This window comes from Oncorhynchus mykiss, chromosome 4, assembly GCF_057628025.1.
Source record: "Oncorhynchus mykiss isolate SJ-2025 chromosome 4, ASM5762802v1, whole genome shotgun sequence".
Lineage (NCBI taxonomy): Eukaryota > Metazoa > Chordata > Actinopteri > Salmoniformes > Salmonidae > Oncorhynchus > Oncorhynchus mykiss.
In genome coordinates, this window is record NC_143025.1 from 58,622,389 (window position 1) to 58,634,375 (window position 11,987).

General features: G+C 42.9%; 1 protein-coding gene across 1 annotated transcript; it reads right to left on the reverse strand.

Moving 5' to 3' along the window:
- Nucleotides 1-967: 967 nt before the first annotated feature.
- On the reverse strand, nt 968-6,872 carry LOC110522038 (TATA box-binding protein-associated factor RNA polymerase I subunit A). Its single transcript, XM_090232377.1, has 10 exons — nt 6,562-6,872; nt 5,114-5,277; nt 4,903-5,016; nt 4,476-4,674; nt 4,145-4,266; nt 3,723-3,881; nt 3,347-3,413; nt 2,965-3,088; nt 2,630-2,787; nt 968-2,362 (listed from the first exon to the last, which is right to left on the reverse strand). The coding sequence occupies exons 1-10, from the start codon at nt 6,785-6,787 to the stop codon at nt 2,223-2,225; spliced, it is 1,473 nt and encodes a 490-aa protein (XP_090088503.1). The 5' UTR covers nt 6,788-6,872; the 3' UTR covers nt 968-2,222.
- Between the last annotated feature and the right edge of the window lie 5,115 nt (nt 6,873-11,987).

Genomic DNA, 11,987 nt, shown 5'->3' on the forward strand with positions numbered 1-11,987 from the left:
GTGACATAAAAATGAACAGTACATTATTCAAGTAGCCTAAATGAAATACAAGATATAGGAGTGAGGTGTGGCAGGGGCTTTGGGGGTACCTGAGACCCAAGTGGAGGATAAAGATGATATAGGCCACTTGTAATGCAGAGGAAATGCAGCACCTCCCAGCCAAGACACTCTCCTCTCTGAGCTAAGTGCAAAGTATCTTATGGTTGATTGATGAGAGCGTTCGCAGCCAGGTCAATGCAAAGTTGTGAGCGAGCACTTAGTTGTGGCACCACACCAGGGTGGACAGACAGAAAAGAAGCCCCAGAATTTGGGGCCTCAGCTGGGTCCACTCTCTGGACGTGTGGAGGTGGCGTGGAAGAAAGCCTGACGTGACCCCAACTCAAACCCATACACTTGGGCTCTTTTACCTAAGCTCAAGTAGTGTTACGAGGCAGATGCTTTCAGAGCCAATGATGCCCTGCAAATACAGAATGATGGCAGATGTGTGAAATGTGCATGTATGCATGAGGAGTTCAACTAAGACACCTTTTGAGAAAAAGGAGAGAAATGGGCATAAAGGAAAATAGGGCAAGACTGATGAATGCCTGAACATAATACCTCAAAGAAAAAAACATTTGATTTGACTCATGTCACTACTTTAAGACTATGCCCATTGAGATACAAGATTAGATAAATAATAGTTAAGGCCTCCTGAGTGGTCAAAGGCACTGCATCACAGTGCTAGCTGTGCCACTAGAGATCCTGGTTTGAGTCCAGACTCTGTCGCAGCCGGCCGCGACCGGCAGACCCATGGGGCGGCGCACAATTGGCCCAGCGTCGTCCAGGTTAGGGGATGCTCTTGTCCCATCGCGCACTAGCGACTCCTGTGGCGGGCATTGAAAACAAACTAATATAAATCAAACTAAAGTGCCATGGGTGAAACAAAAACACTTAGGCTTCACAGATTAATTCATCACAAACAACTTCATTCATTTAGAGCTATTCAGCCACCCAATCAACAGTGTTTAATCAGTGACAAATGGTACAAAATATAGCAGCCACAATCACCATACCACAGAGACTACAAAACTGAATCAGGTACAAGAGCTCAAATTGAAACAACCAAGTCATTCACTTTACAGTGCAGAGTATTTGATCATGTAACTTCCTGACTTTACATAGTACTGACCAAAAACCACAGTTAGTTGTTCAGGAACAGAAGGCTTCACAGGTTCTGATAAACATGAGTAGTCCTTAATCATGATAAAGCTGGGCCCACTGTTCCCTGGCAGCCTGCGAACCCTTGGCCTGTGAAATTGAGCTCTGTTATCCTGCATCAAGAGGCTGGAGGGGTGTAAAGTAATCAGATTTGCGTTCCGCCAGTGTGTGTGTGTGTGATGGATAGGTGTGGAAGGAGCCAAGGGTGTGTGTGCTCTCCCTCTATTTTACCTCAGGGACCCAAGGCTGCTTCCAACCAGGGATATCACTCATGTGATGTCATCAGACAGAGGACTCCAGAGCGAAGGCACAGAGTTTTATCAAGGGTGTCTGTCGTGTCACGTGAACGTGACTGAAGAATCTCAAAAGCAAGTTACAAAAATTCTCATTTTTTTCCCCCCCTCTGTATCGCTGCACTATCCTTTGCGTCTGTTGCCATGATGCTGCTCTTTGGCGTCGCCAAATGTTTTAGCAATTCCAACACGTCGCCTCCACCTAAATGCAGCTGGGTTATCCATGAATCAGCGGGAGTTCAGTTGAGGCCACACCTGCCTCAGAGCTTATTACCTCCTAGACTTAATACTGCAGCACACCCAACCTCCCTATTCCCGACCAACTACCACAGTGAACACATTCTTCAATTTCTGCCTCAGCTTCTTTTAAAAACGACGGAGCAGCAGCCTGAAGAGCAACTCAAAAACGTAGCCATAGCTTGAGTGCTCCCTGGTGGACAACCACAGAATTTGACGCATTATACATTGCAGTGCAATGAGAGAGGCCTGCCTTTTGAAGGTGGGGAATGGTCATCGTGGCTGCAACTACTGTATGCAGATAACCAAGAACATTCTAGACAAGAAAAATAATGAAGTTGGACCACCTGTCATGGAAGGGGAGAGAGTCTGACCTGATGACTGTATGAGGTGGTCATGCCTGCCGATCTTGGCAATGGTAGAAGCTCTTCACAAATTTTCAAAATGTTTGTTCTCGCCACTGTGCCTGGTGGCATTCCAGGAGCTTCCTCAAGGTCAGTCTTGGCTTTGCTGTCCCTTTTCTCTCCTGAGCCTTCTTATATTTTTTAGCGGTTTAGGATTCCTCTTAGCCTTTCGAGCCTCAGAAGTTACTCCTTTTCGGGCTGCCTTACCAACACCGGAGTACATGGAGGCATCTGGCAAAAGAGACAACAATGGGTTAGACTACATAAGATGTCATACTGCCACTTTTCCACTATCAGAACCAGGAAAAACTAGACCTAAGGATAGCCAAGCATGGTGGTTCAAGGAAGTAAACGTGTATTCTTAAACTAATTGGATATTTTTCCGCATAGTGCCAATGCTGCAAATACTGATAATAAGTGGGGACATCTTAATTTCACACAACTGAAAGAAAGTAATACTCAAGAAAATAAAAGGTGTTACCGTGTAGCTTTACTTACAGTGAGGACAAAAGGCTCCAACAACAAAGCTCTTCACTTCCAGTAGCTCTCTATTCTCTGCCGAATCTTTCCTGGCCTGGAATGTTGAGAAGTGTATTGCTAGCCACCAGTCCTTTCTGTACCCCATCTCCTCTGCAAAAATCTTCAGCCATTGTTTTCTAAAGGAAAATATAAATCCGTGGAATTGGCACAAATGAAGCATGACATAAGGACTTGCCAATTTGCCATGAGAAGAGATAAGCAATGTATGCCGAATTTAATTTCTTCAAAGGGAGTGCATTTTCAATGTCCTCCTTTTGAGAGAGAGTAGTGTGGATTCATGCAGCCATCCTTACTTCATCCTCAGTCTCTTGATGATGTTCATCAAATGGTTCCAGACATCCAAGTTGCTCCTCCAACTGGAGTAGTCCAGGAGATCCAGAACCACACCTAGAGCCTTCTGAAGATCACCCTCATTCTCTGGGGAAAAAAATCTAATCCTTTACTATGAACACCTTCATAGGACCAACATCAATGTGAAGAACACATCCACCAAACACATTCATCTGAATGCGTAAAAAAGCCACCGAGGACAGAAACACGCACGAAAACATTGAAAAATGACTAAAACATCAAGATAGACTTTAAAATGACTAGTTTCCCCTCATTTTACACCCCATTGTCCCTTTAAGACACTCAAAATCAATATATTGTTATTATTATTCTATATTCACATACCCGACTGTACCAGAAGAGAACAGTATTCCGGCATCAACTCATGACTTGGGACCAATGTATGCAGGATCTAAGGCAAATGTAATCGAAAACATGGACTCATTAAACAGTACAGTACCAGTAGGCTATTGAGGGGCAGAGTACAGGACTAACTGTAGCCTAGAGATTTCACCTTACTGTGATTGTTTTAAAATGAAATGGTCAAAAAGAAACAAATTGCTTCTTAGCAAAGAACCATTTCTAAAGCAAGAATTTTGCTGTGGAAATGTATACAAAACACAGGAAAATATTTTACTGCACTGGGCCTTTAATAATGATAATAGTGCCCAACATTTCAGCTAGATTCCCCTGTTAAGAACAGCAATGGCCTCAGTACTACCTTCAGCACTTTGAGAAGTTTCTTCAGTGGGTGGTTCTGTTTCTTCATGTACCGGTATAGGTAGACATGGGCATTGGGGTTGGGTGGGAAACTGTCGTCATAGGCATAGTCATTTAGAACCTTCACAGCTCCCTCGTGATCGTTGTAGAATTCCAGCATCTGCCATTGGCACACGCAAGTCAAAACATTAGATCATCATAGGTAGTCTGATAAGGGAAAGTAGTTCAATGATGGAAAAGTAATACAATGATGGAAAAAAGGGGATGCCAGGGGCCATGTTAAGTAGGGCAAATTGTAGTAAATCGTTTTGAAACGGAAAAATGAAAACAAGTATTTTTACTGGACAAATTCAGGTAGTATGTTACCGTTTGGTTTGGAAATTGTTCTTGTTTCATGCCTACTGAACACGAAGCAGTACTTACATCAATGTAACTCAGAACAAAAGGATCCCAGACGCCAGGAAGCTTCATGATCTCCTTCAGGTTCACAGAAGATTGTCGGAAGTAGCTATGCATTTCTTGGTTGACAGCTGCATCATACTCATCTAAAGTTCATGTTAAGCCAAAGCACAACCACAGGTTATGGCTACATTTTATTTGGCCATGCTTTTTGAAATGAATTGGAATTGTCCCTAAAGACGCAGTTACATTATCTGGCCAGTAGATGGTGACATAACATAAGGATTTCCACTATCCCAATGTCATTGAAACCAATGAAAAATTGATACTTGGGGGTTGCCAGGTGTCCTCTTACCTGTGCTGGATGCAGTGGCTTTCTTGTCACACCAGATGAAGTAATCCAGGAAGCCACTATAGGCCTGGATCAGCCTAATCCTCTGGGACTGACCGGCTGACTGCTTGCCATACCTCCAGCTCTCAGCGATGGACAGCTGAAGCTTGGCATCCTCAAACTGCCCATTGACCAGGAGATGGAACGAGTGCTCCAGACAGACCTTCAGGACAAACCAATTATTCAATGCACATTGGCATAGACTTCCATTGCAAACACATTGTTTACACATTCCATCTATTTGTTTGTTTTTGAAGGTGTCATAATTGCTTCATAACAAAAGTATAGACATGTTGACTGTCCTATATTAACTTATTTTTTCACCTATTGACTTAGGGTCCTTTAGTTGGGCTGATAGTGTAGAGATCAAGAGGTCAATTATGGAACCTACCTTCAGGTAATGCTTTACTCCTGAGTGTTTCACTCGCTCATAGAAACTGTTGTAGTCTTCCAGCGTCGAGTTGGGATGGTGGTGTAGTATCTCTGTGCCTATCCTCCAAATGATCTGAAAGACAAAGTTTGAAGAAATCAAACTTAGCATTTATACAGTACCTCTCAGCTACCCTTTGTGAAAGTTTCAGTCAGTGCAACGATTGACCTACCTCAGCGTAGAGTTGTGGCATGTTTGCGGTGGTATCCTCCAGTGTCTGTGAGTAACTGGCCATGTACTCTGCGGCATCCTGCCATCTATGGTGCAGCAAGACCTCCCTGATGTGCTGGAGGCAGTTCCTTGTGGTCTTGTGAAAGCCAGTCTCACGGGGTGTCTCTAACGAAACAACAGACATTGCCACTGGTTAATAAGAGCATCTTATGTATAGATGAAAATGATGAAAATCGGGCATTAACATACACTACATGACCAAAGGTATGTGGACAGCTGCTCGTCCAACATCTCATTCCAAAATCACAGGCATTAATATGGAGCTGTAACCCCCCTTTGCTAAACATAACAGCCTCCACTCTTCAGGGAAGGCTTTCCACTTAATGTTGGAACATTGCTGCGGGGACTTGCTTCCATTCAGCCACAAGAGCATTTGTGAGGTCGGGCACTGATGTTGGGCGATTAGGCCTGGCTGGCAGTCGGCGTTCCAATTCATCCCAATGGGGGTTGAGGTCTGGGCTCTGTGCTAGCCAGTCAAGTTAGTCCACATCGATCTTAACAAACCATTTCTGTATGGACTTTGTGCACAGGGGAATTGACATGCTGAAACAGGAAAGAGCCTTTCTCCAAAACTGTTGCCACAAAGTTGCAAGCACAGAATCGTCTAGAATGTCATTGTATGCTGTAGCGCTAAGATCTCTTCACTGGAACTACAGGGCCTACCCCAAAGCATGAAAAACAGCCCAAGACCATTATTCCTACACTTTACAGTTGGCACTATGCATTCGGGCAGGTAGTGTTCTCCTGGCATTCGCCAAACCCAGATTCATTCGTCGGACTGCTAGATGGTTAAAGCGTGATTCATCACTCCAGATAAATGTTTTCCACTGCTCCAGAGTTCAATGACAGCGAGCTTTACACTACTCCAGCCGACGCTCCCGAAGAACAGTTCTTGTGCTGAAGTTGCTTTCAGAGGCCGTTTGGATCTCAGTAGTGAGTGTTGCAACTGAGGATGATTTCTACGAGCTATGCGACTCAGCACTCGGCAGTTGTCTGTGAGCGTATGGGCTACCACTTCACAGCTGAGCTGTTGTTGCTCTAAGATGTTTCCACTTCACAATAACTGCACTTACAGTTGGCAGCTCTAGCAGGGCAGAAACTTGACAAACTTCACTTGTTGGAAAGGTGGCATCCTATGATGGTGCCACGTTGAAAGTCACTGAGCTCTTCAGTAAGACCATTCTTTTGCCAATGGGATTCTATGGAGATTGCATGGCTGTGTATTCGATTTTATACACCTGTGATGGTGTGGCTGAAATAGCCAAATCTACTAATTTGAAGGGGTGTCCACATACTTTTGTGTAAACAGCAGCTTGAACTAGCTAACTAGCTGGTTTAGCTTACTCAAGGGTTCACATATTCTTCTACACACTGCATTTCATAAATTACCTTTAAATAAAGGAGGCGCCAGGGGAAGGTTTGGCTTCTTGATTCGTTTTCTGTTGATTGATTCATCGTCATCTGAAGACTCATTTTCGCCCCGTTCTTCACCGGGCACCCTCAGTTCTGACTCCAGATCATCCATGACCCACCGTTCAAAGTTCGACCTATTTTCGTTAGCATATATTTGATGTAGGTTGTTTAGCAAAAAGTGTGAATTTGCGCCAAACACCATGCACGATAACAGCGTCTTATCAGCGACACAAAAAAAGTACTTCCGGGTCAAGGAAGTCGTTTTTCAAAATAAAAGTCGCCCACGTAATAGTAGAAAAGTGGCATTAACCTATATTTATTCATGACACGAAACACAGCCCTTATTAAGTGTTTCTAAAATTCCTTAAGGGGAAAAATGAATGGTGGAAAAACGATTGGAACCATTTCCCTGTTTGGGTATTATGACATCGCCACTTTGGGGCTCTGTAGCTGGGATAGGCAACTCTGTTCCTGGAGTGCAGGAAGAACTACAGGATTTTGTTCCAACTAGGCACCACATCTGACCAACTGAGCTAATTGATCAGTTCAATGATTGCATAAATTCAACACACCCGCTGTTCCAGGATGGTAAATCAAAAACATGAAGTGTCTGGGGCACTCCAGGACCATGGTTGCCTAGCCCTGCGCTATAGGCCTATAAATTACATATTGGCTTACATTGAAAAAACTATTCTAAATGCTGAAATGAAGTGGGGTTGGGATTACTCACTAGGGTCTTCATTTTAATTTGTCTTTATAACAAGAGGGCTTTGTGTTCGAGCCTATTTAATAAATAAGAGGTAGGCCTACCTGTTTCACAGACAATTATAGGCTGTACTATCCATAGACCTAACCTATATAATAATGATTTAACAACAATATACTGGAATAAAATATAATAAATTAGGGAAGGGAGCACGCTGCAGAGGTCTGGTGTTGGTGGAAGAACTGGTAAAGGGTGGACCTAGTGCTAAAGTAGGAGTTGACTGTACTGATAGTGACGCTGTTGTCTGGGGTGATGAGGGTTAACTGTGGAATTGACAGTACTGATAAATGCATAGATCAGAATAATTTTACACAACGGATGATAAATTAAAATAAGGCTGTTGAACCACCAAATCTGAAGCATAAATTGTATGGGGGTGGCACGGATGTTGTGAATGATCAGAAAGTTAAGACTCAAATTTTGTGGTGGGGGGGACATAAATGCATTTTGGGATTGTCATCATATTTCAATGGCAATACATTCCACTATGCAGCATAATGAAAAATGTGGTTTCCAATTTTGTGAGGAAGTTGCCAAAACCTTGCAAAGGCCAATTGGAAAAACAATTGTCACTAATAAACGTAGTGTCAAAAATCTTAGGAATATGTGGGACAAGAATAGAGGTTTTGTTAATCAGCCTCAGCCTCAAGTTTAGCCTCATTTTTGTTAATCAGATTGAGGAATAGGTTGAATTGACCAATCCGTTGGGTCGTCACCCATATGTAATGAAATAGGAGATGAGGCTGACCGCACAAATTTAAGTCAGTGCAACAGTCAGACTGAACTAATTGATACAAAAACACCAAACACAGAGGGGGGAGGAGAAATGCAGTGAAAGGTAAATATGGTGAGGAATGTGTCACACAGCACAAGAAACCCCAAACATAATTTTAACTAATAAAGGCAATACTTGAGATATTGAGAATAGGCAGAAAGGGCTCCCGAGTGGCGCAGCAGTCTAAGGCACTGCATCTCAGTACTAGCTGCATCACTAATCAAATCAAATGTATTGGTCACATACAAGTGTTCAGCAGATGTTATTGTGGGTGTAGTGAAATGCTTGTGCTTCTAGCTCCGACAGTGCGGTAATATCTAACAAATCATATCTAACAGTTTCACAACATATACACAAAATATATGTAAATCTAAGTAAGGAATATATATACAGTGCCTTGCGAAAGTATTCGGCCCCCTTGAACTTTGCGACCTTTTGCCACATTTCAGGCTTCAAACATAAAGATATAAAACTGTATTTTTTTGTGAAGAATCAACAACAAGTGGGACACAATCATGAAGTGGAACAACATTTATTGGATATTTCAAACTTTTTTAACAAATCAAAAACTGAAAAATTGGGCGTGCAAAATTATTCAGCCCCTTTACTTTCAGTGCAGCAAACTCTCTCCAGAAGTTCAGTGAGGATCTCTGAATGATCCAATGTTGACCTAAATGACTAATGATGATAAATACAATCCACCTGTGTGTAATCAAGTCTCCGTATAAATGCACCTGCACTGTGATAGTCTCAGAGGTCCGTTAAAAGCGCAGAGAGCATCATGAAGAACAAGGAACACACCAGGCAGGTCCGAGATACTGTTGTGAAGAAGTTTAAAGCCGGATTTGGATACAAAAAGATTTCCCAAGCTTTAAACATCCCAAGGAGCACTGTGCAAGCGATAATATTGAAATGGAAGGAGTATCAGACCACTGCAAATCTACCAAGACCTGGCCGTCCCTCTAAACTTTCAGCTCATACAAGGAGAAGACTGATCAGAGATGCAGCCAAGAGGCCCATGATCACTCTGGATGAACTGCAGAGATCTACAGCTGAGGTGGGAGACTCTGTCCATAGGACAACAATCAGTTGTATATTGCACAAATCTGGCCTTTATGGAAGAGTGGCAAAAAGAAAGCCATTTCTTAAAGATATCCATAAAAAGTGTTGTTTAAAGTTTGCCACAAGCCACCTGGGAGACACACCAAACATGTGGAAGAAGGTGCTCTGGTCAGATGAAATCAAAGTTGAACTTTTTGGCAACAATGCAAAACGTTATGTTTGGCGTAAAAGCAACACAGCTCATCAACCTGAACACACCATCCCCACTGTCAAACATGGTGGTGGCAGCATCATGGTTTGGGCCTGCTTTTCTTCAGCAGGGACAGGGAAGATGGTTAAAATTGATGGGAAGATGGATGGAGCCAGATACAGGACCATTCTGGAAGAAAACCTGATGGAGTCTGCAAAAGACCTGAGATTGGGACGGAGGTTTTGTCTTCCAACAAGACAATGATCCAAAACATAAAGCAAAATCTACAATGGAATGGTTCAAAAATAAACATATCCAGGTGTTAGAATGGCCAAGTCAAAGTCCAGACCTGAATCCAATCGAGAATCTGTGGAAAGAACTGAAAACTGCTGTTCACAAATGCTCTCCATCCAACCTCACTGAGCTCGAGCTGTTTTGCAAGGAGGAATGGGAAAAAAATTCAGTCTCTTGATGTGCAAAACTGATAGACATACCCCAAGCGACTTACAGCTGTAATCGCAGCAAAAGGTGGCGCTACAAAGTATTAACTTAAGGGGGCTGAATAATTTTGCACGACCCATTTTTCTGTTTTTGATTTGTTAAAAAAGTTTGAAATATCCAATAAATGTAGTTCCACTTCATGATTGTGTCCCACTTGTTGTTGATTCTTCACAAAAAAATACAGTTTTATATCTTTATGTTTGAAGCCTGAAATGTGGCAAAAGGTCGCAAAGTTCAAGGGGGCCGAATACTTTCGCAAGGCACTGTATACACACACACACACACACACACATTCTACCGTTCAAAAGTTTGGGGTCACTTAGAAAGGTCCTTGTTTTTGAAAAAAGGCTTTTTTTTAACCATTAAAATAACATCAAATTGATCAGAAATAGGGTGTAGACATTGTTAATGTTGTAAATGACTATTGTAGCTGGAAATGGCAGATGTTGAATGGAATATCTACATAGGCGTACAGAGGCCCATTATCAGCAACCAAACCCTTCTGCATTTATGTTAACACAGCTGAAAACTGTTATTCTGATTAAGAAAGCAACAGAAGTGGCCTTCTTTAGACTAGTTGAGTATTTTTGAGCATCAGCAATTACAGGCTCAAAATGGCCAGAAACAAAGGCTTTCTTCTGAGACTCGTCAGTTCTTGTTCTAAGAAATGAAGGCTATTCCATGCAAGAAAATTGTCAAGAAACTGAAGATTTCGTACAACGCAGTGTACTACTCCCTTCACAGAACAGACCAAACTGCCTCTAACCAGAATAGAAAGAGGAGTGGGAGGCTGCAGTGCACAATTGAGCAAGAGGACAAGTACATTAGTGTCTAGTTAGAGAAACAGACGCCTCACAAGTCCTCACCTGGCAGCTTCATTAAATAGTATCCGCAAAACACCAGTCTCAACGACAACAGTGATGAGGCGACTCAGGGATGCCTCCTCTACTCCCTGTTCACTCATGACTGCATGACTCCAACACCATCATTAAGTTTGCAGATGACACAACAGTGGTAGGTCTGATCACCGACAACAACGAGACAGCCTATATAGGGAGGAGGTCAGAGACCTGGCCGTGTGGTTTCAGGACAACAACCTCTCCCTCAACGTGATCAAGACAAAGGAGATTGTGGACTACAGGAAAAAGAGGATTGAGCACGCCCCCATTAACATCTACTGGGCTGTAGTGGTGGAGCAGGTTGAGAGCTTCAAGTTCCTTGGTGTCCACATCACCAACCAACTAACATGGTCCAAGCACACCAAGACAGTTATGAAGAGGCCACAACATAACCTATTCCCCCTCAGGGGACTGAAAAGATTTGTCATGGGTCCTCAGATCCTCAAAAGGTTCTACAGCTGCACCATCAAGAGCATCTTGACTGGTTGCATCACTGCCATGTATGGCAACTGCTCAGCCTCCGACTGCAAAGCACTACAGAGGGTAGTGCGTACGGCTTAGTACATCACTGGAGCCAAGCTTTCTGCCATCCGGAACCTCTATACCAGGCGGTGTCAGAGGAAGGACATAAAAATTGTCCGACTCCAGCCACCCTAGTCATAGACTGTTCTCTCAGCTACCGCACGGCAAGCGGTACCGGAGCGCCAAGTCTAGGTCCAAGTGGCTTCTAAACAGCTTCTAAGCCAAAAGACTTCTGAACATCTAATCAAATGGCTACCCAGACTTTTTGGATTGCCCCCCACCCCCACCCCCCTCTTACACCGCTGCTACTCTGTTATTATCTGTGCATAGTCACTTTAATAACTCTACCTACATGTACATATTACCTCGACTAACCAGTGCCCCCGCACATTGACTCAGTACCGGTACCCCTGTATATAGTCTCACTACTGTACTTTTACTGCTGCTCTTTAATTACTTGTTCCTTTTATTTCTTATTCATATTTTTTAAACTACATTGTTGGTTAGGGGCTTGTAAGTAAGCATTTCACTGTAAGGTTGTGTTCAGCGCATGTGACTAATAACATTTTATTTGATTTATAAAATACAATACAGTATATACATATGAGATGGTGTGATGCAATATGTAAACACAATTGAAAAGTGACCTAAGATACCGTAGAATAGTGTGGAGTGCAGTTTATACAT

Bases quoted from the DNA above. Each gene is read 5' to 3' on its own strand.
- LOC110522038 (XM_090232377.1), bottom strand. From the start codon at position 6,787: ATGGTGTTTGGCGCAAATTCACACTTTTTGCTAAACAACCTACATCAA. The intron at 5,017-5,113 runs GTAGGTCAATCG...TTTGTCTTTCAG, and splicing joins TGCCACAACTCTACGCTGAG to ATCATTTGGAGGATAGGCAC. The intron at 2,788-2,964 runs GTAAGGATGGCT...ATTTTCCTTTAG, and splicing joins ATCAAGAGACTGAGGATGAA to AAAACAATGGCTGAAGATTT.